The sequence below is a fragment of the Delphinus delphis genome, chromosome X (assembly GCF_949987515.2).
Source record: "Delphinus delphis chromosome X, mDelDel1.2, whole genome shotgun sequence".
Classification (NCBI taxonomy): domain Eukaryota; kingdom Metazoa; phylum Chordata; class Mammalia; order Artiodactyla; family Delphinidae; genus Delphinus; species Delphinus delphis.
The window spans coordinates 122,804,507-122,829,363 of NC_082704.1; the positions used below are offsets into that span (position 1 = coordinate 122,804,507).

General features: G+C 41.8%; 1 protein-coding gene across 2 annotated transcripts in view; it reads left to right on the forward strand.

Annotated features, from left to right (window-relative positions):
• The window catches only part of NLGN4X (neuroligin 4 X-linked), a 347,399-nt gene extending 328,356 nt beyond the window's left edge, over positions 1-19,043 (forward strand). For both annotated transcript variants that reach the window (XM_060003055.1, XM_060003056.1), the window contains 3 exons: positions 1,850-2,035; positions 5,794-6,583; positions 15,423-19,043. In XM_060003055.1, coding sequence (XP_059859038.1) covers positions 1,850-2,035; positions 5,794-6,583; positions 15,423-16,272 — 1,826 coding nt within the window. In that variant the 3' untranslated portion in view covers positions 16,273-19,043. The remainder of the gene's footprint in view (positions 1-1,849; positions 2,036-5,793; positions 6,584-15,422) is intronic.
• Positions 19,044-24,857: the final 5,814 nt, after the last annotated feature.

Here is a 24,857-nt window from a genome sequence, read left to right on the forward strand (position 1 = left end):
AGGCTTTTCTCCCAAGCAGGGTGTGATTCATTTTATGAGAAAGAATGTAAAACGTAAGAGGGATGAATGTGGAGGCCGCATAACATTTCACGGGCATGAAACACTAATTAGTAATTGCTCATTAAACAAGGAGGGCCTGGAAACATCTGAACACCGCCTCTCATCATAGCTAATCTCACATCCCTCCCCAGGAACCTAGGAGGGGAGTGGGTTTGTGCGATGTGCCCTAAGTGTACAACCTGGCAGTTGTCATCTTGCATCTACCTGTAGGGCTGGGCCACCGTGAGTCCCGATTATTGTGATTTTAGCATAACAGCAGCAATCACCCTTCTGGCCGCTTTCTTTTGAACCAGACCATTTCTACTCCCCTCCTGGCTCCCATCCCCCGTTTCCCACAGGTACTCAGGCAGGCTCTGGAAGGGAAGCCTCATTCTCCGCAGTAGGTGTAAGATCTCAACCTTTATGATTTTGTTTTAGGTTTTGGGAAGCTGGTACTCCGAGGGCCTCTTGAATTGCTGTCAGCTTTGCTCAGGGATGTGTTTGAAGGCATCGGTTCTCATTTCTGTTATTTTAGGGCTTGGATCAGTCTGTCTTCATAGAAACACCACGGCTGCTTTCCATGGTGATTGAATAAGCATTCGTTGAAACGGGTGAACGTCATGACCCTTGGAATAAAGACATGGTGCAGAAAGGGAAAATATCATAATTGGGGATCTGGTGTAGGGGCACGTAGGAATGGGAAGTGGGGGAAAAAAAAAAAACTTTTTATGACTTTTTTTTTTCCCCAGAAGGCTTATTCAAGACAGATTTGGACATAAAGTTGGGTTAAAGTTTGTGCAGGTATTTAAGCTTGGAGGATGCTTTATAAAATATTCATAGTTTTGAATCTGAGTGGGAGAGTGTCTCTTCCACACAAATGCCTTCAAACATCAGAGGAAGACAGAATTTCCAGGTCAAGATCTTTTTGCAGTGTGAGAGGAACAGGGAATGAGATAGATTTCGAAAACTGATCACTTTGCCACAATTAAATGCCCGTATTGCCTTATCTGCAGCTTTTGAAAAAGGAAGAATTTAGAATCTGATGCCTTGAGTGAGATCTAATTGCTTAATTTACAGAATCCTCCTATTTTTTAAAATGAAATGTACCAGCCCATGCTATTTTGGGGACAGTTGGGGAGATTTGAATATGCACTGGCTTTTGGCTGAAATTAAAGAATTATAAGTTTCTGCATGTAACTGTGATATCTTCCTTATATAGAAAAATAGAGATGCATCCTAAACGATTTAAGTGTGGCATGACATGATGGGTATAATTTACTTTGAAATTTAAGCATTAAAAGGAGTTAAATGAAAATATTATTGAGGAATTCAATGGGGAAAAGCAAACCTATACTGGTTTTATATACAGCGCACACAGTCTTATACACAGATGCCAACACACACACTGTTTTGCCCTGAAAAACTTCTTTTAGGAGTCTTTTTTGTTTTCCCAAGGAAAACCAACATAGACACAGGAGTGATAACTTAAATCTAGTAAAGTGTATAGGTTTCTGATATTGTCGTGTATTGTAAATATTTTAGATTCATTTCGCCTTATATGTTAACCCCATACAAACCCCCAGATGAGACACTTTATTATAGTGTCAGAAGAAACAAAAACCATTGTAACTCTTATTTACATAATATACTCCTTTCTGCCGTGGAAAAGGTGCTACACTGTTGCTTCTCATTTATAGGAAGGAAAAGTAAAGAATGAACAAAGTAAACCGTGGAATGTCTTTCCAGATAGCAGTGATGTTGACGTATATTTTGTAGGTGACAACCCCAAATATCCTGTGTTCTTTCGCAGGGTTTTTAAGTACCGGCGACCAGGCGGCCAAAGGCAACTACGGGCTCCTGGATCAGATCCAAGCATTACGTTGGATTGAGGAGAATGTCGGGGCCTTCGGTGGGGATCCCAAGAGAGTGACCATCTTCGGCTCCGGCGCGGGTGCTTCTTGTGTCAGCCTCTTGACCTTGTCTCACTATTCAGAAGGTAAGAAAAGCATCCCCACAGTGCGCAGGGAACCCTGGGACCCAGAAATGAACCCATATTGAATTCTTATTCAAGGCGCATACAGGGTGGCCATAGTCTCTATTGAAACCTCCACAGAAAATCCCCCAAATGACATGCGTGCTCATGCTCTTCTCTTAACTCAGCTTGCTTTCTGATGTTTTTAAATTGAGGTATGATTGACATACACCATTCGATCAGTTTCAGGTGTACAACATAACCGTTCGCTATTGGTATACAGTGCAAAACGATCACCACGGGAAGTCCAGTTAACACCTGTCACCATTGAGTTACAAATTTTTTTCCTTCTGATGAGAATTTTAAGATCTCCTCTCCTAGCCACTTTTAAGTACGCAATACAGTATCATTAACTATCCTAACGATATACTTTTCTCACTTAGACTTCTGGCAAAGAGCGTTGCTTACAATAATTGGAGGCAAATGACTTCTTTAGAAATGCCTACACCCTGCTTTCGCCTGTCTGAGTTTATTTGGACAACTTTAAATTTTATTAACTACAATTTTCATCTTGGGAGAAGAAATAGGAAAGGGAATCAGTATGTGGACGGTGGTTACAGATTTTTAGATTTCGTGATCAACAAAGCTTGTAGCCATATGGTTATAAAGTCACGTCTTTGATGCAAACTAATTCAGGTTGATGCCCTCTGGTCCATTGGTGATGGAGGTTCCCAGCAATATCAGATGAGAGATTTTTAAAAGAAAAATCAACAGAAATTGGGGGCAGTGGGCCTGGAGGCACCTTAATAACTTCCTGGCTCTGCCTTCAAAAATGGAACAAAAATAAAAACAAAACAAGAAAATGCAGCCCTGGGGCACTTTGCAAGTACAAGTGAATATTCATAACAACAGTCTAAATCGTCAAGGTCGTGTTATGTTCCCTTCTGTGTCATTGGTTGGTTTAAGGATTTACCACATCTATTTGAACCATTTTTATGAAAAGCACCTGAAACTTTAAAGGAATTATTTTTCTTTAAAGAGTCTTATATTATCTTTCTTTAAAGTACCCTAAACATGTTAAAAAAAAAAAAAAAGGAAGTATCATCGTGCCGTATGACAGCATCCCATTTTTTTCCTCTCTTCCTACACCATCATGGACAAGTTGCTGACTCTTTCTGATTGCTTCATTAGCAAGATATGATTGACGATGATTTTTAAGTCGTGTGAGGTCTGAATTTCTTGATTCTTTATTTCATAATGGCTGAGGAGAGGTAGAATGAAAAGCTTATGTTTGTATTAACCCTTATTAAAAAAGGAAAAAGCGAGTAAATTAGATCATTAGTGATAACGATTCCTATAGCGTTTTAGAAAATACCTGTATTTTCCCATTTCTCAATGGATATAATCATGATTCTCCCTTTACAATAGTCAGGACCAACTCTAGCAGTAATCAAACACATGTCAGCCAAAACTAATGGGGGAAGAGTGTTAATTCCTTAAATCAATAGATCAGAAATGAATATGGCGATGCTTTGCATCATTTCTGCAAAGTAGCTCTCTAAAATCAACCCAGCAATAGAATCAAGAATTAATGAACACACCCAGACTGTTGGCCTTAGGAATTTCACTTGTCGTGATATAACTTAATGAAGTCAACATACACATGGGGGAAAAGGTGTTTTCATGGAGTTTTTTACCACAGCATTCTCATAGCAAAGAATGAAAGGAAAAGCTACAAGACCAGAAAGGCAAGAACATTGTGAGTGACACGTGCATTTACTCGAAGGAACAATAATTTGTTTTAAGAATTGTGCTTAAGATATGCATTAACCTGGGAGGCATGATATGAAGAGCTCGTTCAGCAAACCATCACCTTGGCCGGGTACCACATTCCCTTTTGACCCCGTCATGGACAGGGATGCCATTCCAAGCAACTCTCAGATCCTGATGGAGCAGGGGGGAGTTCCTTAATTATGACATCAGTATACTATGCAGATATGGGACACGGTTATACACAACAGACCAAAGGGAGGGAAAACACCAAGAAGGAATGATACTAAAAATATTAAAGTATGTCCTATTTTATAGTATGAATTATAGGTGACTTTTTCTTTAATTTTTCAAGTTTTATCCCAGGTTGTATTACTTGCCTACCAAAACATACACACACACACACACACACACACACACACACACACACACGGCTACCTCAGTCACGGCCAACAGTTATGACACAGAGAGAAAATGTGTAACTTCCAGCAACATTTTTCTAATTCTGGTTGTCTTCATTTATGAATCTTTTAATAGATCCAATATGGACATCATTTCCTTAAGGTGCTTTAAAACATTCACCTTGAGAGCCAGACACACAAGTCAGTACATTTCCAACGGAATGGTAAACGTTGGGAAATTGGCCCCAAGGGAGCTAGATGACGTGTGTCGGGCAAAGCCAGATCGTTTTAAGCAGCTCATTCTTGTGTGTCATCGGCAGGCAATCCTCTAGTCTTTAGAATCCCATCCTCCAATGATTGCAGTCATGTTTCCTTCATCCCTGATTGCTTGTATGGCCTTAAAGATCGACAGGGCACGGATTTCTGGACTCCCCGCTGAATGCTTTTATTCTCCCAGTGACTTACGAGGCGTCAGAGCTAGATCATGCTGGAGTTCAAGGAAGCGGCAGGAAGAGATAAGGAATAGAACACCATGATCTTATGGCCTTCCGTCTCATACTGGAGCAGTTAAAAATAGACTTTTGGGGCTTCCCTGGTGGCGCAGTGGTTGAGAGTCCGCCTGCCGATGCAGGGGACACGGGTTTGTGCCCCGGTCCCGGAAGATCCCACATGCTGCGGAGCAGCTGGGCCCATGAGCCATGGCCGCTGAGCCTGAGCTCCGCAACGGGAAAGGCCACAACAGTGAGAGGCCCGCTTACCGCAAAAAAAAAAAAAAAAAATAGACTTATTTACTTCTGGACATCCACATACTAGACTGATCAGATAGGAAATTTTAAGCTACACAGAATTTTACTCATGAAACAGCCCAAGATTTTCCCAGTTTCTCACCAAGCAGACACGTTTAAAATGTGGCAGAACGAATTGTACAAAAGTCTGGGCTCTGAGTGGATGCAACTTTGAAATTAATGATTTTGGGGGGAAAAAAAGATACATTTTAGCGGGGCATGCAAGGGGAGATTTCTTTAGGAATAGCTAATTTAATGAATTCATTTTAATTGCATGTTTTTAGCACCTTTGGTCTATGGAGCGTGGAAATAAAAATGCATTCCAGAATTTATACTCTGAAACCGATTTCAGTGGCTCTTCCCCCTCTAATAAAGCGGTACCTGGTTTTGCCAGTAAGGGGAAACAGCCTTTGACCTCTTATGGCCACAAAGCATATTTTTAGAGGCTGGGGGGTTGTGATGACTCTGAGACTCTTCATTTACGCATTCTGCGGATGGAGACACTAATATTACACAAAATTGGGGAAGGAGAAAGAGGTGGTGTTTTTAGCACTGCAGCTAAAGTGTAAACGCAGTTTCGTTTTCTAAACTCTGTGTGTGTGTGTGTGTGTGTGTGTCTGAGAGCATCCTATAAGACCACTGTCCAGCAGGTGGGGGAGGGGGAAGACGAGATAGAAATGAGAGGAAGAGATGCCGAGTGCGCTGAATGCTGCAGTATCCAGAAATTCACATGCCCGAGAGACAATCAGAGCCTTCTTTGCCGAGTAAAAGCTGCTTTTCTGTCCTGCGGGTTTTCATTTGCATGTCCACAATTTTGCACCTGCAGGTCTCTTCCAGAAGGCCATCATCCAGAGCGGGACCGCCCTGTCCAGCTGGGCCGTGAACTACCAGCCTGCCAAGTACACTCGGATATTGGCAGATAAAGTCGGCTGCAACATGCTGGATACCACGGATATGGTGGAATGCCTTCGGAATAAGAACTACAAAGAGCTCATTCAGCAGACCATCACCCCGGCCACGTACCACATCTCCTTCGGGCCCGTCATTGACGGGGATGTCATCCCCGATGACCCTCAGATCCTGATGGAGCAGGGGGAATTCCTTAACTATGACATCATGCTCGGGGTCAACCAGGGGGAGGGGCTGAAGTTCGTGGACGGCGTCGTGGATAACGAGGATGGTGTGACGCCCAACGATTTTGACTTCTTGGTGTCCAACTTCGTGGACAACCTTTACGGCTACCCGGAGGGGAAGGACACCTTGCGGGAGACCATCAAGTTCATGTACACGGACTGGGCAGATAAGGAGAACCCCGAGACGCGGCGGAAAACCTTGGTGGCTCTGTTCACCGACCACCAGTGGGTGGCCCCCGCCGTGGCCACCGCGGACCTGCACGCACAGTACGGCTCACCCACCTACTTCTATGCCTTCTACCACCACTGCCAAAGCGAGATGAAGCCCAGCTGGGCGGACTCAGCACACGGCGACGAAGTCCCCTATGTCTTTGGGATCCCCATGATTGGCCCTACCGAGCTCTTCAGCTGCAACTTCTCCAAGAATGATGTCATGCTCAGCGCGGTGGTCATGACGTACTGGACGAACTTCGCCAAAACCGGGTATGTTCTTCTCCCCATCAGGGTATTGTTTGTCTGGTTCCTCCGCGTAAGTGTGGTTCCCACGACTGGCTAGACTGCGGCGTGCAGGCATCCACACACAGTAACAGAAGTAGTCATTTTTCCCCCCAACATCTAGGGAGACCTCATTTTTTCTCTACCCCTGAATTGTTTTCTATCAAGTCAGATTTTCGCTAAGGCGCTAGATGCATATTAAAAATTCTACACTTGCTACTGGGGTCAGATGTCGATATATTTGCCTATTCTATGGGCAACTGATCTGGAGTTTCAAATCTAGGCAGGACCTTGTCTTGTCTGGTCGATAATAGGGTTCTCAAAATACATGTGCCAGATGGAATGCATAGCAAGGAATGAAATAAATCTCATAATAAATATATAGGAATACTGTATGTGTATATAGTATATATATTCTATATGTATATGCACATGTAATAACTCCTAATCTCATAACTGTAGAGAAATCCCGTGTGTGTGTATGTGTGTAAGATATATATGTGCATGTGTATCTATGTACGTGCATAGGATTTCTCCATTGTTGTGAGATTTATTTTCTATATATGCATAGGCACACAAAATATATTTATTTTGTTTATATATAAATATTGACACGTGTTTATTTCATTAATATAAATTGCATACATGTGTGTATATTTAGCTGTATATCTATCTATAGACACATATAGAAATCTCATTGGCTAAATAAAGTAGGAAGTATACAGGCGTTACATATATAACAGGGTCCACCCGTATTCCACTGAGCAGATTCTCTGCAGACAACGAAAGAAAAGACTCCCCAGCATCTTAAGGAGCTACACATATCAGAGCATCTTTTCATTTGCTCTTGTCGAATAACCTAATTGCGGAAATTAATGAGGTAGCATTCTGTTCTGCCTGCCTGCGCTTCTGTCATTAACCTTGAGCGTCTCGTACCGAATTTACAGTGAAGGTCCTCCCGGCTCTGGAGGATGGAGAATCTTCCTGTGGGCCGCTGGGGGGTGGAATTAGGCCCCCCCATACTGCAGCAGCCCTGCAGTGCCTGAGCCTCTTGTAGCTCTCATGAGAGGAAGTGGGGATGCCGGGGATGTGTAGGGGGTCAGCAGGTATCATTCTTTACAATGATTCCAGATACTCTGGTGGGAAGTGGTTTCATGGTTTTGCAGTCTTAGGAAAAGTGTGGCACATTTCTTGAGTGGAAAACATGTTGTACCAATACCCACTTTGGACTGTCCCATCTTACAAGTTTGACCTAAGAAAAACAGTGGGAAACGGAGACGGTACAACCGTGCCGGGGAGAGATGCTTGTCTGTCCCCAAAAGGTTCTTTTTTCGACAAGGAGGTGATTGAGGTTAAGTCAGCAAGTGTTTTTAAGTAACCCCTGTTTATTAGATTCCTAGGGCTGCTGCCACAAAGTACCAAAAATGATGTAGCTTAAAACAACAGAAGTGTATTTCACAGTTGTGGAGGCTAGAAGTCCACCATGCAGGTGTCCGCAGGGCTGAGTTCTCTCTGACACCCATAGGGGAATGTTTCCATGCTGCTTCATAGCTCCTGGTGCTTTGCTGGCAGTGTTTGGTGTTGCCTGACTTGTAGCTGCATCTCTCCAAGCTCTGTGTCTGTCATACCGTGGCACTCTCCCAACACGTCTGTCTTTATATGGCCATCTTCTTCTTTTTTATCTTTATTGAAGTATAGTTCATTTACAATCTTGTGTTAATTTCTGCTCTACAGTGAAGTGATTCAGTTATAGACACATATACATTCTTTTTCATATTCTTTTCCATAATGGTTTATCACAGGCTATTGAGTATAGCTCCCTGTGCTGTACAGTAGGTCCTTATTGTTTATCCATCCTATGTATAGTAGTTTGCATCTGCTGATCCCAAACTCCCGATCCATCCCTCCCTCACTCCCCTCCCCCGTGGCAACTACAAGTCTGTTCTCTCTGTCTGTGACTCTGTTTCTGTTTCGTAGGTAAGTTCATTTGTATCATATTTTAGGTTCTACACATAAGTGATATCATATGGTATTTGTCTTTCTCTTTCTGACTTATTCTACCTAGTATGATAATCTCTAGTTGCATCCATGTTGCTGCAAATGGCATTATTTTGTTCTTTTTTATTTTGACCATCCTCTTATAAGGGCACCAATCATATTGGTTTAAGAGTCCATCCTGCTCCAGTATGACCTCATCTTTTTTTTTTAATTTTTATTTTTTGGCCGGGCCGTGCGGCTTGCGGGATCTTAGTTCCCCAACCAGGGATCGAACCAGTGCCCCCGGCAGTGGAAGCACAGAGTCCTAACCACTGGACCACCAGGGAATTCCACTACAACCTCATCTTAACTTGACTGACTACATCTGCAATGACCCTATTTCCAACAAGATCACACTGTGAGGTCCTGGGTGTTAGGACTTCAGTGTATCTTAATTTGAGAGGGGAACAGTTCAATGCATAACCCCTTTTAAAGGCAGGACCAATGCCCAATTGTGTCATAGAACTCAGATAGGTAATGCCTGCCCTTGCAAAGTGTTGCCTTCTTTTGAAGCAAAAACACTCACAGGAGCGTTTCCCACACCATGGCCATGCCTATCGACTACATCACCATCCAAACCCATCATTAATTCCATAACATCTAAACACAGATCATGACTTACTTTTGTTAAAGCCATCTACTTTCTTTTTCTCTCACGTGTTTTGGGAATCAATTTTATATGATTTTCTTAAATGGAAGGATCATTCATCATCAATTTAACTGAACCATTAAAGAAAACTACAAAATCCAAATAAAGCCATTAAATTCTCATTAGCTGTGCTTGCCTGCCAAAGGCTCTGAGATGGATTTTCTCTTGTTGTTAAAAAAAAAAAAAAACAAAGAAAAATTAAAGGAAATTAATGTCGTGAGATGGTAGAGAAATGCTAGCACCAAACCTATAGGTCACCAGGACCTGTCAACGACTAAGTGAGGATTGAGAATGTTGAGTGTTCTTTAAAATGGTTTTTAAGATGTTGAGTGCTTTTTAATTTCATAACTCTATATTCCTAAAATCACTTCGCTTACTGCCTGTGGTTCACGCCCCTCATTTGGGGAACACAGTGGTGGAGATGTCAGATAGCTTGGGCTTAATCCCTGGCCCAGTATACTCCTGTGGCCACTAGTGGTGCGTGTTTAGGATACTTTCGGATTTCATAAAGATGCTAAAGTAGCGGATGGGGAAGGAATAAGGACTTGGCTTGGAGGAATAGCCGTCATCTGACCAGAGTCCAGGTAGAGATCTCACTGTGGGAACAGGATATCGCTAATGGATGGCCTTGGATGTCAGTCTGAAGAATCTGGATTTTATCCAAGCAGGAGCTATTTTTATTTCTGTGGTCCATGTGGAGCATAGCTGAAATCGTACTTGGGGATATTAATGCAATGAGTTTTCACAACACATTGGAAAGGTCGTTGGAATGACTCAAATCTTCTTTCTTTCTTTTTTTTTAATTAATTTTATTTATTTTTGGCCATGTTAGGTCTTTGTTGCTCCACACGGGCTTTCTCTAGTTGCGGCGAGCAGGGGCTACTCTTCGTTGCAGTGCACGGGCTTCTCATTGCAGTGGCTTCTCTTGTTGCAGAGCACGGGCTCTAGGTGCATGGGCTTTGGTAATTGTGGCACGTGGGCTCAGTTGTTGTGGCTCGCGGGTTCTAGTGCGCGGGCTCAGTAGTTGTGGCTCACGGGTTTAGTTGCTCCGTGGCATGTGGGATCTTCCCGGACCAGGGCTCGAACCCGTGTCCCCTGCATTGGCAGGCGGATTCTTAAAGACTGCGCCACCAGGGAAACCCTCAAATCATCTTTTAAGGAAGTTACTCAGAACCTCCCCTAACCTGCAATGCAGTGTGCAGTTTCAAACGTAAGTCAGGAGGATCACATCTCAGTAGCTTATGGTTTAACAGAAAATGGGGGATTGAGCAAAGTCTAGTGATTTAGGTGTTCGCCAATAGATGATATGGCTCATGAGGTGGTTGCTAGTTATTCATTGATTGATTTTAAACAGGGTAGTGGCATGATCAGCCCTGTGTGGTGGAGGATTTCTTTGTCCCTAGGGGGCTGCCAAAGTGGTCCAGCTGAGGAGAATGAGGCAGCATGGTGCCAGTAATGGAACAGCATGGGAGTAAACCATCTCTCATGTCATCAAGGGTCTCATACCTTATTTGATGCCAGCAAGGGAAGAGCATAGGATAAACCATCCCTGATGTCACAGTGTGAGGTGAGATGCTTGACTCTGTTCTCCAGAACCCATACTCAGGCAGTGACCCACAGAATATGATGGAATACACTTGAGCGCCATCCACTGCTCCCTGTAAGCACTACAGAGACAGGAGTTTGGTTATAAGAATATCCTGTCATACGTCTAATCACAACACATGGCTGAGAAGAAAGGATTATGTTGTGTCAGAACATGCTTTGCCGTGATCGCTGGGTGGAACTTCACCTCTGCTGCCCCTCCCTGATGATCCTGACTACTCATACGTTTGCTGAGATGAGGTGAACACTGGGGCTTCTTTTTATATGACCGAAGCAGAGAAAACATAATGTGGGGATGGTGTGTGTGGTAGGCATGGAAGGAAGGAAGGAAGGGTAGAAGGATGGAAGGACGTTGCTAGGAGACTGTTTCAATAATCCAGGTGAGAAGACTAACCCAAAACAGCACTGGGAAAGGACAGTGAAGCCAGGACATTAAGTATTAGGCTAGAAATAAGGCTACTTGGAGAGTTTTGATAAATGAGAAGTTATGTCTGGGAAAAATTAAAACTAATCCCAAGGTTTATGAATGATTACACAGATTTAAACTCTTTGTCACATCCAACCTCTTTGGGAATAGGTGGGAAGGCGTTGGTCCTGGCCACTCAGTAGAAATCAGGTGCCCATTGATCAAGGACCAATGCAATTTGGGTTCTGTGTGAGGAGAGGTGGATAAAATGGGTTGAATTAGGGTCTCTACAGAAGATATGGCTGTGAACAGTACCTTCACCATTCTGTATGGAAGGCCTCGGAGGCTCTTGGAATTCAGAGATGGGAAGGCTGTTGGCCGATAAGCCAATATATATTATGTAAGAAGAGCAACATATATATTCCAATATGTGGAAATACAGTTGTATAGGTCGAGTGGGTGGGATGACGTATTTTTCATTGGTTTTCAGATTCCATCTCTACTTTTGATTTTGCTCATATCTTGTGATTGATTTATATTTCAACTTTTGCTCAATCTTTGCAAAAAATCAGGAAACAGACAGGAAAGATGGGCTAGATAGAGTTGCAGTCAAAGCCTGGTTTTGAAAGTGACGTTTATTGCCCCAAAGTATTTTAAGCTCAGTGAAGGAACACCTCTACCGGTTGTATAGGACGGACTGAACACATACTTCTTGGTGCAGGGGGTAGTTTTCGTCTTAGAGGTCTAGGGACAAATGGTCAACCACGGCATTGTTTTAGGGGTAAGGAAAACCTTATACCATCCAAAGGAGCATATCAGAGGGTTCACTGGTATTTTTAAAGGAATCGTGTTGCCCATCTCTCACAAATAAGATGAACCACAAGACCTTGAAGACGCATTTAGCCTCCACTTCTAAGATGATATCGCAAACGAAATATGACAGGTGAAAATGTATGTTTAGGTGACGAGGAGTATGGGTAGGTGTTGAGGTTTTTACTAGAGAAAGAAGGTGTGTCTGTTTCATTCTCTCCTTAATCATTATCATCTTGAACTTTACTCATGGGAATTAGAAGACGCCATGTGCTGAAGCAAAGTCTAAACAACAAGGCAGTGGTATCCCACATAGAGATCTTACTGTCTTTGGGGTGTTTGACAAGGGGAAATGATGAGCCTTCATAAGCGCCGTGAGTTTATCTTGGTTTCAGGCTTCTGACTGTGCATCTCCCAGAACTTTGATAGGTTGTATCGGCCTAAAGCATACTTACCGGATTTTCAAAATCCTCTATTCTCTGAGAACAAAATAAATGTGTTTCCTTACCTTTCAAATGTACACCGAATTCCATAAAAAAAATCGACAAATATCCTACATGAAAAGACACTCTCTTTCCTGGATGCCCTCTCTTCAGTAAAAGGTCAGTACAACTAAAAGACCCAATTCCGTGAAATCAGATCAATGCGAACATAGTAGGAATCCTCGCTCCCTTTCGTTGCTTTTAGAACGATAAAAATCGATGACAAATTTCTCCATGACAGATTCCGGTTAAATAGGAATTTTCCAACAATGTATTTCAGAAGACTCAAATAAAAAAACATGAGGTGCTATATTAAATCCAACAGTTTTTGAAAACATGTAAGAATATAAAAATGAATTAAAAGCAGATTATTTTAAAGTATATAAATGTTTATAAATGAACAGATAAATAAGAAAGCTCATAGTATTAAGACCTACAATTTTTTATATTTTATCATCTCACTAATAAGAGCACAGCAGTCAGTGTGTACTCAGTTATGTGGTAAAATTTCTTTGTCCTGCATACCACATATGTAATCATATCTACGATCATATATATACCTATGCATCTATATATATATATATATATGTCTGTGTGTGTATATAGTATGCAGTATGTACTGTTGTATACAGTATACTTTTATACAGTATATACTGTACCCAGTGTATAATATAACGTATGCACTGTGGTATACAGTATACTTTGATACAGCATATACTATATACAGTATATAGTGTACCATATATGCTATGATATACATAGTACACTTTTATACAATGTATACTATATACGGTATACAGTGTACCATATATACTGTGGTACACAGTGGTATATACTATACACAGTGTGTAGTATACTTTGATATAGCATATACTATATACAGTATATACTGTACCATGTATGCTATGATGTACACAGACAGTATATACTATATATAATTAACAGTGTACCATATATACAGTATATTGTTATGCAGCATACACTGTATCTAGTATATTAGTGTACCATGTATACTGGTATACAGTATACGTTTATGTAGCATATACTAAGTAGAATGTATAGTATTAGGTATATTCTGTGGCTGTATACAGTATGTTATTTATAGTCCTCTCTCGCTAGCAATTTGTAGGTATTCTAATTTATGCATTGCAGAGAGGGATACTATTTATTGAGCTCTTACTACATGCCAGGAATATTGTAGTTATTATTTAACCTTTCTCACTTCCTTTCCATCCCAGTATTCTTATCCACTTTATAGATGAGGAAGATGAGGCTAAGAGAGGCTTAAGGATTTGCTCAAGATTTCACAGCTTGTAAAGAGGGAGAGATGCAGAACTTGATGTATGGAAATGATTTTGACAGCCTCAGGCTGAGGGCTAAAGTCCTTCCTTTGGCAGATGCATCTGTTGGTCAAGTGCATCGTTCGCATCCTGCACGCTACTTGGGAATGTCTGTAGCCTTTAGGTCTTCCAGTGGGACCTTCTGGTTCCCCAGCCTTCTGATACATGAGCAAACAGGCAGTGGCTGAAGGCAGCTTCATAAAAGTGTTAGGTGGAAAATAGAAGCTAGAGCACCTGGAGTAATAGATCTAAGCAAACTGGGTCTGCACATCATGTCTGAATGTTCAATGTCAACTAGGTGGCATGATATCATGCATGATCTCAAATTTTCCAAACCAGTACACATTAAGATGAAACCTGTTTTACAGCTCACTTTACCAAGCCTAAAAAAAATGGAAGAAATGAGAATATGATATCTTTGCGGGGCGGGGGGAGGTTGTCTGTTATCTTAAAAGAGTTAGTTGCAAAGATGTTTCAAGTACCATGTTTTGTGGAGAATCTTTCCATTTTGGTGATTCTCCTTCTGCCTGTGTCCACTTATGTAAATCATAGGAGACTTCTTAGGTTCATAGTTGCCATGCGCACTTGAAATCTATTTAAAAAACCCTCAATTTCTTGCATCGTATGGTACTTTTCCTAAAATCCTTAACTCTGCATATCTAAAAGCACCGTCTGACCAAACTTCTTAAATCAACGGAATGTTGTGTGATCTTTACGTGACTCAGTCTTCAGAAGGTTTCCAAGTACATACATATTTCTCCTTCTGAGAGAGAGCGAACAATTGATGCATAATTCTATTTATTAACATCTTGTAATTACAAAAGCCAGTTTTTATTTGATTTTTAACATACATTTTAGTTGTAACCACAGTATCTATTCATTTACCTAAGAAGCAATTCTTGAGGAAGAAAGAGAATGGCACAAATCTTGGACCATAGCCTCTAACTCAGGATTTCTCAGCCTCAATGCTACTGACACCTGGGACCAGGTACTTCTCTGCTGTGGAGGGGCTGTCCTGTGCCCTGGAGCATATTTAACAGTCACCCTGGCATCTACCCATTCATGGCACCACCCTTCACTAATAACAACAGAAAAACATCTCCAGATGTTACCAGATGCCCTCTTGGGGGCAAATCACCCTGGTTGAGATTTCTGACTCAAAAGTAGTTAAACTTGAAATGCAAGACACATTTTTGGTTTCCTTCTTTATCATGGAAGATAATTGGATGCATTTAAAAAATGTAGAAGTGTTATGAAAATGCTATCATACTGCCATCAGGAATTATTTTAAAATGAAGGTAAGGGGATTTTAAAGAAAAGGCAAGATGGTAGCGCGTCGGGATTGAAACACCATGTATTTGTTGCTACTTGAGTACTTTGTGCATATCAATAAACACATGAGATTATCTGGTTGTAATTTCATTGTATGTGATTAAAATTTACTTGGGAAATGTGGAAGAGTGTGACCTTTCTCTTTTTTTCTCCCTTCTGTCCCCAGTGATCCTAATCAGCCCGTTCCTCAGGACACCAAGTTCATTCACACAAAACCCAATCGCTTTGAGGAAGTGGCCTGGTCCAAGTATAACCCCAAAGACCAGCTCTATCTGCATATTGGCTTGAAACCCAGAGTGAGGGACCATTACCGAGCCACAAAAGTGGCTTTCTGGTTGGAACTCGTGCCTCACTTGCACAACCTGAATGAGATATTCCAGTATGTGTCCACAACCACAAAGGTTCCTCCTCCGGACATGACCTCCTTTCCCTACGGAACTCGGCGATCTCCTGCCAAGATATGGCCCACGACCAAACGCCCGGCGATCACTCCCGCCAACAACCCCAAACACTCCAAGGACCCTCATAAAACGGGGCCTGAGGACACCACCGTCCTCATCGAAACCAAACGGGATTATTCCACTGAGTTGAGCGTCACCATTGCCGTGGGGGCATCCTTACTCTTCCTTAACATCTTGGCGTTCGCAGCGCTGTACTATAAGAAGGACAAGAGGCGCCATGAGACACACAGGCGCCCCAGTCCCCAGAGAAATACCACAAATGACATCGCTCACATCCAGAACGAAGAGATCATGTCCCTGCAGATGAAACAGCTGGAGCATGATCACGAGTGTGAGTCCCTGCAGGCTCACGACACGCTGAGGCTCACCTGCCCTCCAGACTACACCCTCACGCTGCGCAGGTCCCCCGATGACATCCCACTTATGACACCAAATACCATCACTATGATTCCCAACACACTGACGGGGATGCAGCCTTTGCACACGTTCAATACCTTCAGTGGAGGACAAAACAGTACAAATTTACCCCACGGGCATTCAACCACTAGAGTATAGCTTTGCCGTCTTCTTCCCCTCCCTTTGCGCCTCCCCTCAGCCACATCGAAGAGAGAAAGAAAGAAGCAACATCTGCAAACAGGGAATGTTTGGCTTAAGACAAAACAAAACAAAACAAAAAGCAAAAGGGCAGCCACTGTGTCCTTGCAGACCCTTTCCATTGGCATCTCCCAGTACAATGAGATCAACTTCTGACCCTACGAAATGTGAAACGTATACATTGCTGTTACAATACTGCTTTAAGATCTCCACCATCCGGCAAACTTTAGTGCAACTAGGACATCGAAGTTTCAAGGACCTGGATGTTTCCAGTGTGACCACAGAAGCTGAAACTTCTGAAACTCGGCCGAGGACACTTTTTTTTTTTTAATTACAATTGAAATAAATAAATAAAAGTTCTTTTTGTGCCATACGACAGATGGCTCTACTTAAGTGAAGAAAGAATCTATGGGCTTTTACCCAGCATATGGAGGTGTAATCCAGAGAGAAGGAAAAGTAGAATTTTATTATTAAAATAAAAGAACTGACTATGCAGTTACATACGTAGAGTTCTGTGCAAAGAGATGTTTTGCCAGCCTGAACTCTATTTAAGAAACTTTGTAAAAATAAAAATAAAAAAATGTATATAGCCGTGCGTTTAAACAAACACACACCGAGAGAAAAACAGAAACAAAAACAACAACAAAAAAAGCTTTTATTGGTGTTTTCAGTTTGAAAGAGCTTTTAGCAAGATTGTGCTTTCCATTGTGGTCTGTATGTATATAAATCGATATATACATTAGTCATATCACCTCTGTCTCCTCCAGGACAAAGGAGGATTTTCTTCTTAATTCCTTGTGGCCAACAGACATGGGGTTTTCTAACGTGTTTCATTTGTAGGAGGATGTGATTGTCACACAGCGGACCTAGACCGTCTGTTCGACTAGGCTCTCTCTCCCCTTCTTGGGCTGGAAAGTGCATGCGACAGCATTCTTAGGAGACCGTTATTTTTAGGAAGACTTTTATTTTTGTGTGTTAAGGCTTCATGAAGTTGCAACCCCAGGATGGATCCCCAGCGTGGAGCCTATTTAAAGCTTGTTGAATTCGAAACACGCACGCACATGCAGAGTGACCGCGGGGGAGAAACAGAATACAAGTCTCGTTCTGTAGTTCTGGTTCTTTGAATCTGTTGAGGAAGAGTTGCTTCCCATCCCAGGGTCCTGCCAAAAAGGAAAAGAAAGCTTGTCTTTGGTAGGGCCAAGCTCTGCTGAGTCAATACAGCTCTGTACTCCCGAGCAGCTGCAGAAGGGTTTGGCTGATGAAATACCTGCTCAGCTTAGCTAATCAGATTGAAAGAGGGCATGTGTCTTTCCTTTCTGTTTAAGCAGTAAGTCCCTTATTTATCAGTAAGCAGGGATTTTTATTTTTTATATCATTTATGGGATAAAACATATGCTTGTCTGAAACTATTACCATTTGTGGATTTGTGTATCAGTCACTGATCCAGGCGTATTACAGAGAGAAAACAAACAAAAGGATAGAACATTCAAAGTGTTTTGCATGGGTTTTCCGGGAAGTTAGGATGGCTTCACTGTCAAGATAACACACAGAAATATTCAGTCATTTTAAATTGGCGAGACAGGGATGAGAAGTTTGTCCCTCTGACACTTTGTCATTTTCTCATCGTCCTTTTAATTTTCCTTAAGGAATCTTTTGCAAGTGTCCTAAAGTGGAAGGAAAAAGAATAGTAACCATGGTGACTTTATGTTTTGTCTTTCAAAAGTTATTGCGACACCAGGAAATAGTAGCCAAAGATATTTGAAGATGTCTCTGGGCATGGTTCTCATGGAAACCCAGCACTATACGTCTTTGCCAAGGTGGACATTCTCCACAAAGATAGTCCAAATTCCTTGTCTCTTTGTATAATCTTTAATTATTGAACCCCTGAACTAAATCTGTAGCAATGTCTATCAAAGTGTTTGAAAATGGCCCCCCCTAGAAAAAGAGAGTTCTTTTAAGAATGCATACAGATCGTCCAATAAATTCTGTTGTTCATCTTGGTTTAAATTTAAGAGTGATTCTCTGTGTATACATATGTGAAATATAACCCCAACTTCGCAAAGAGTGAAACATCACTCCTGCAGCTAGAGATGTCATGGGTACGATTTTTGTTCATCATTTTTGAAAGCTATTGTCAGGCCATTTCTGCAAGCTGTGTATTACCCCAGCTAAGCTACGACGAATAGGCTCTCCAGGAAACTACAAAGGACGTGATGCTTGGCACCGATGTGGGTCCGGTATGTTTGTAATGTGAATTCCAGTATTTGTTTAGTATTTCCAATTGTCTTCTGCTAGCAATATGCACAGTAATGTATCAGGCTTGTGACATTTGGATAAGGAAAAAAAAAAAAAGAGTTCTTGTTAAGTGAATAACTTTAGCTTTTACAAAGGATTATGATCAAAAGCAATTTAATACACCTTAAATGATATTTCTACATGGAAAGAAGTTATAGAATCTTCATAGAGTTCTATGAGAATAAAATATACTTGCTATCTATAAAAAAGAGGAAAAAAAAGAAAAAAAAGACATAAGTTAGAAAAAAACTTTCCTAGGCTTTTATTCTTGACCTTCACTGGCACGCAGGGTTTAATGGTTTCTTGGATTATTATTTTGCGATTTTGTTTTTGATTTTGCCTTAAGTAATGATAGAAGATATATATGGCTGGACACATATGTATAAACTTTTCAGCAGCATTTTTAATAATAAAATATCACAGTATTTTCTAATGCTTTGTGCAAATAATTACGCGTCCATTCTTTTTTTGTAGGTGGCCTATCCTATTTATTTATTTTTCCTTCTTTAGATGTCTTTTTCACTTTAAAAACTAAGCGATACATCTGACGTAGATGATAAACGGCACACTCAGTTGGTAATAGATCAGTTTCTTGTGGTTCGTCCTCATGAACAGGTTTTGTGTCCCCGCTAGGGATTTTCTTCTGGCCTGACATTGGAGAAAGGCACTCTGGTTGGTGAAACTCATAACAAGAGGATGTTTCCTGAAATGGAAGCCACTGCTGCTTCTTACGTTGCTGGGTTTTGAGTTGTGTTTGTTGTCATGCCTTAAATCTTTCTAGTAGCCTTATTTGAGTAAATCTCTGACAGGAAGAAATTCATTTGAATACAACTGGAGAGGCAGAAAATTACTACCATGCTGATGCGACCTAACTTGTCCAGTCCTCACATGCACCTGGTCATTCCTTATCTTAACAGTCACGATAGCCCTAAGGGGCAGGCACCTGTATTACTTCTATTTTAGAACTGAAGATGTTGAGAATCAGAAACATTAAGCTACAAGGCAGCAGCAGAACTCAGATTCAAAGGAAGATCGTGTGTTCAGAGCCCAAACTCTTCGCCAATGAAGGATGCAGCAAAAATTTCTAACTCAAGTTCATGAATGTCATGATAATATTAGCTAATTTTCAGGTAAAGGAAAACAGCAAAGACTGTGACTGCTGTATTCGAACTCTGAATTTTTTTTTACATGTTGGGCTCAGGTCGTTTGCTGAATGTGACGTACACAGGATATATATACACACACATATATACACATATACATACACATTTATATATTACATACAAATAAATATTTTAATATATTGTGTATTTACAATTGAATTTTAATAAACAAATATATTTATAAAGTATAATTATATTTTTATATTTATATACATACATAATAGCTATACTATATGAAACATACATTTGTATATAAAATAATATATCATACCATATGTGTGATATAATATGTAATATATTTTATATATTTAAAACATACATTTTATATTACACGTATATTGCAGATATGTATATATATCATGTTATATATACGTATTATAACTCTAGTGTATACCAGTTATATTATCTAATACAAAATATGTGTTTACATATAAGTAAATAAGTAACTATTTTATAAATATGTAAATAATATTTCATGAATACATAAACATATGTCATATCTATTTAATGGAAAAGCCATTTTCGTGGATTTAAAATTAGATCTCTGGCCAGTTTTTGAAATAGGGGAGTCATTCCTTTTTTCACCATTTGATGCATTCTGAATGGCCATTCTGAATAACTCAACGAATGGTAAAAACGTATGCATTCATTCATTCATCTATTCTTTCTGCAAATGTTTACCAAGCTTCTCCATCACCCCAGCTTTGTGCTGGGGCTTCTGTTAAAAATGAAAGAAGAAGCTCTCTCCATCCTAGGACTCCAAGCGGAGAGCAGGGAAGTACAGCTAGGAAGCAGCAGGAGGTGCTGGAGATGGTACCCAGGGTGCCAGTGGGAGTCTAGACACAGACCCTTAACCTCGTCTGCAAGGGGTGGGCAGTGCTCTGTAGGAAGCTACCCCAAACCACATCCCTCCAAGTATGTGGGCATCCACGGAGACAAACCAATGATGGCGGATGCTTCGGGAGGGCAGAACTCACACCCTCAAAGTGAGAAGACTCGGCGAGTTTGGGGAACTATGGCTTTTTTCTGTCCTAGCTGAAAAATAGAAGGTGTCACCGGGAAAGGTGTGGGGAAGGAGGGGAGTAGCATCCAGCTGATAACATGCCTCAAGTCACAAGGCATGCCGTGTGCACCTTGTCCTGAATTCAAGCAGCAGACGGTAAAAGATGGCGCCAAAGTGGTGTGAGCATATTTGCGTTTTTTTGTTTGTTTGTTTTTTGTGGTACGCGGGCCTCTCACTGTTGCAGTCTCTCCAGTTGCGGAGCACAGGTTCCGGACGCGCAGGCTCAGCGGCCATGGCTCACGGGCCCAGCCGCTCCGCGACATGTGGGATCTTCCCGGACCGGGGCACGAACCCGCGTCCCCTGCATTGGCAGGCGGACTCTCAACCACTGCGCCACCAGGGAAGCCCATATTTGCGATTTTTATCAGTGCTTCTCAAACGTTGTTCCAAGGATGTGCTGACATCAGGCTACAGGGCGGGTTCTGATCCAGCAGGGATTGCGTGGGCTGGAGTCTCTGCATGTCCAACAAGCCTGCAAAATGATGCCAGTGTTTCTGGTTCCCAATTATCCCCAACTCTTTTGGGGAGCAAGATTCGAGAGTGTTCCCTCCAGAAGCAGTTGTGGGGATGGTGTGAATGTGGTGGGATGGCGCTGGGTGCAGTGAAAGCAGCTGAGAAAGCAGATAGAGCAGCCTGTTTGATAAATTAATTACTATCATCCTGTCAGGGGAGGTGGGGACACAGTAGGAATGATAAACCCAAAAAACAGATAGATAGGTAGATAGATAGATAGATTGAATAGATGATTGATGGACAGATATAAAGGATTAACAGTTGGATGAACGGATGGATACAGATACAGAGATTGTAGATAGATAAACATATATGAATGCTAGATGGATAATGGTTTATTATAGAGACAGATATGGATGGGTGGATACATAACACACAGATAGCTGGTAGAGATGATAGATGTGAGTAGGTAGGTAGGTAGATATAAATAGATGATAGTTGAGATAGATGATAGGTAGATGGATAGATAGATGGAAAGAAAGAAGGAGGGAGGGATGCAAGGGAAGGAAGGAAGGAAGAGGAAGAAAGATGGGATTGGTAGGTAGGTAGGTAGGTAGGTAGATAGATAGATAGATGGATAGATAGATGGAATAGTTTTAGAGTTGCATGTTCCAGAAGTGATAAAGCACCACCATCAGAGATGACCAAGCCCATCTTGGTGGAGTTGAGTAACTTACACGCAAGGATGGTGAGTCATCTGGGTCATTTTTCGTGGTTGCGCACTGTCCTTGTTTCCATCTTATCCCCACATGCTTGCGGACGACTTTTATCTCCTGGTACCTCAAATTATTTTTATGCAGTGGGGCCCACCCCACTTAGCCATTATCAGGCTAGTTACTAGCAGTCAGATGGCAGAGGTGTTTTTTCTTTCCCACAACTTCCTCCAAATGTATTCATCACCTCCCCTTTTCTGGGCTGCCTGATTAGAAAAAAAATTAAAAATTAGATTCTGCTAAGGGAGGAAAGTGGTACTTTCTCTGCAGGTTCTTATTATCTTATTTAAAGAAATGGATATATAGGGGCTCCCCTGGTAGTGCAGCGGTTAAGAATCCACCTGCCAATGCAGGGAACACGGGTTCGAGCCCTGGTCCGGGAAGATCCCACGTGCCGCGGAGTGACTAAGCCCATGTGCCGCAACCACTGAGGCTGCGCTCTAGAGCCCACGAGCCACAACTACTGAGCCCATATGCCACAACTACTGAAGCCCGCGCGCCTAGAGCCCGTGCTCCACAACGAAGAGCAGCCCCCGCTCGCCGCAACTAGAGAAACCCCGCATGTAGCAACGAGGACCCAACGCAGCCAAAACTAAATAAGTAAATAAATTTTTTAAAAAGAAATGGATATATAGAGAACAGTCTTTTACATGTCTACCTTTCTATAAGGTAGACTAGTTCCTAAGGTCATTAGCTTCTAATAGGATGGGACTGAGAGCTGCTGGGAACAGGAGAATGTCCACGGGGTTCAGCCGGGAGAAGCCCAGAAAGGAAAATTATTCTAAGCGCTTAGTCCCAGGGACCACTAGAGAACTGTGCACTTGGGTGTTTCCACTGATGTAGGAGGGAAATGGGGAGATGAATTTCTGGAGCCCCGAAATACAGCCCTAAAAAATGTCCCATAAAACTGGGAATTTAGATGGTGCCTCATTCCAAATATTAGAAGCATTATTACCCTTCAGTGGTAACATCTGTCAAATCTTTACGATTTGTTTATGAACACAGCTTGAAAACAGATATCTCAGGGCATTCCGTATTATTGAATTTTAGGTATTGTCAGGGTTTATCTTAGGGGTTGTTTAGGTATTATTTTAGCTGTTACATAGACAATGTTGAAATTACTTTTTCCAAATTATAATGACAGCCAAAATATTTAACACTTCCGGAGGATATGCACCACTTACAGAGAAACTCTTACAGCAAAAGTGCTTAGAGATGTTTTAAATTATTGGGTCAACGGTTTAAAGAGCAATTACAGGCAGACCTCATTTTATTGCACAAATTGAGGGTTGGCGGCGACCCTGCCTATCACTGTCTATGAGTCTATAGACAGTCTGTAACTCTATCAGTGTCGTTTTTCCAACTGCATTTGCTCCCTTGGGGTCTGTGTCACATTTTGATAACTCTCGAAATATTTCAAACGTCTTCATTATTATATTTGCGATGGTGTCTGTGATCAGTGATCTTTGGTGTTACTGCTATGACTTGCTGAAGGCTCAGAGGATAGTGAGAAGTTTTTAGCAATATTTTAAATTTAAGGCCTGTATATATATATATTTTTTAGACATAATGCTATTGCACACTTAATAGACTAGAGTATAGTGTAAACATCACTTTTACATGCACTGGGAAACCCAGAAAAACTCTTGTAACTCGCTTTATTTTGATACTTGCCTTACTGCGGTGGTCTGGGACCCTATCCACAGTATCTTCAAGATCTACCCATACTTGTTTTGAATTTTAAAACTTTCAAATGATAATCAAAACGTGCTGTTCTAAGTAAGTTAGATGTACTAAGTCACTTCATCTTTATACCACCCTCCTAGAGTAGAGGCTTTCATGTTACCAAAGGGAGCAGTGAAACCCAGGAGGTTCAAAGACTTCCTCAAAGTCGCAGTAAGGAAATAAAATAACCAGGGTCTGACACCAGGTAGTTTTGCTCTGTTCCTCGTCAGTACAGAAAAAGATATGTCTCCTGTAGGGATTCTGAAAAATCTAAAAGAAGGGGAAAAAAAATCACTCTCATCTTTCTATGCCTCGAGAAAACGGATAGCCTTGAATTTTAAAATGCTTTTAAGGTACACCTACGGTCGCACACCCACCCCACCGGTCACCCACACTGGTACACGCACTCTGGGCACCTTCAGTGCGCTGATCGAATTTTCTAGAACGTCGGTTGATTTAAAAGCACAATTTATCGATTTCACCTACTGTTTTAGTTACGATTTGGGGTTGTTCAACATTTGGAATCTCCTTTTTGCTGAAATAACATTTTAAAACGCCAGCGGTGCCTTCCTCTCACCTCAGTGGGTAAATATAGAACGTGAAACTCGGCATAGGAAGGTTAGAAAATCTACGGAGATAGAGTTACACGGGGAAACAGTGTAAATAATTTATAACATAGGAGAGGAAGGCGTGCTGGCTGCAACATGTTGGCCAAATGCCTTATAAAACCAGCTTTGGGGACACCCTGGTGGCGTGGTGGTTGAGAGTCCGCCTACCGATGCAGGGGACACGGGTTCGTGCCCCGGTCCGGGAAGATCCCACATGCCGCGGAGCGGCTGGGCCCGTGAGCCATGGCCGCCAAGCCTGCGCGTCCGGAGCCTGTGCTCCGCAACGGGAGGGGCCACAGCAGTGAGGGGCCCGCGTACCGCAAAAAACAAACAGCTTTGGAAAGATGTGAAAGCAGGGAGAAACCTGTTCACAGCCCAAGACGTTCGTGGGCCGGCCACCTGCCCATGTGGCCTCAGCATGTGCTTTGTGAAGTGTCTGTTATGATAACCTCATGAGTCCCAATGC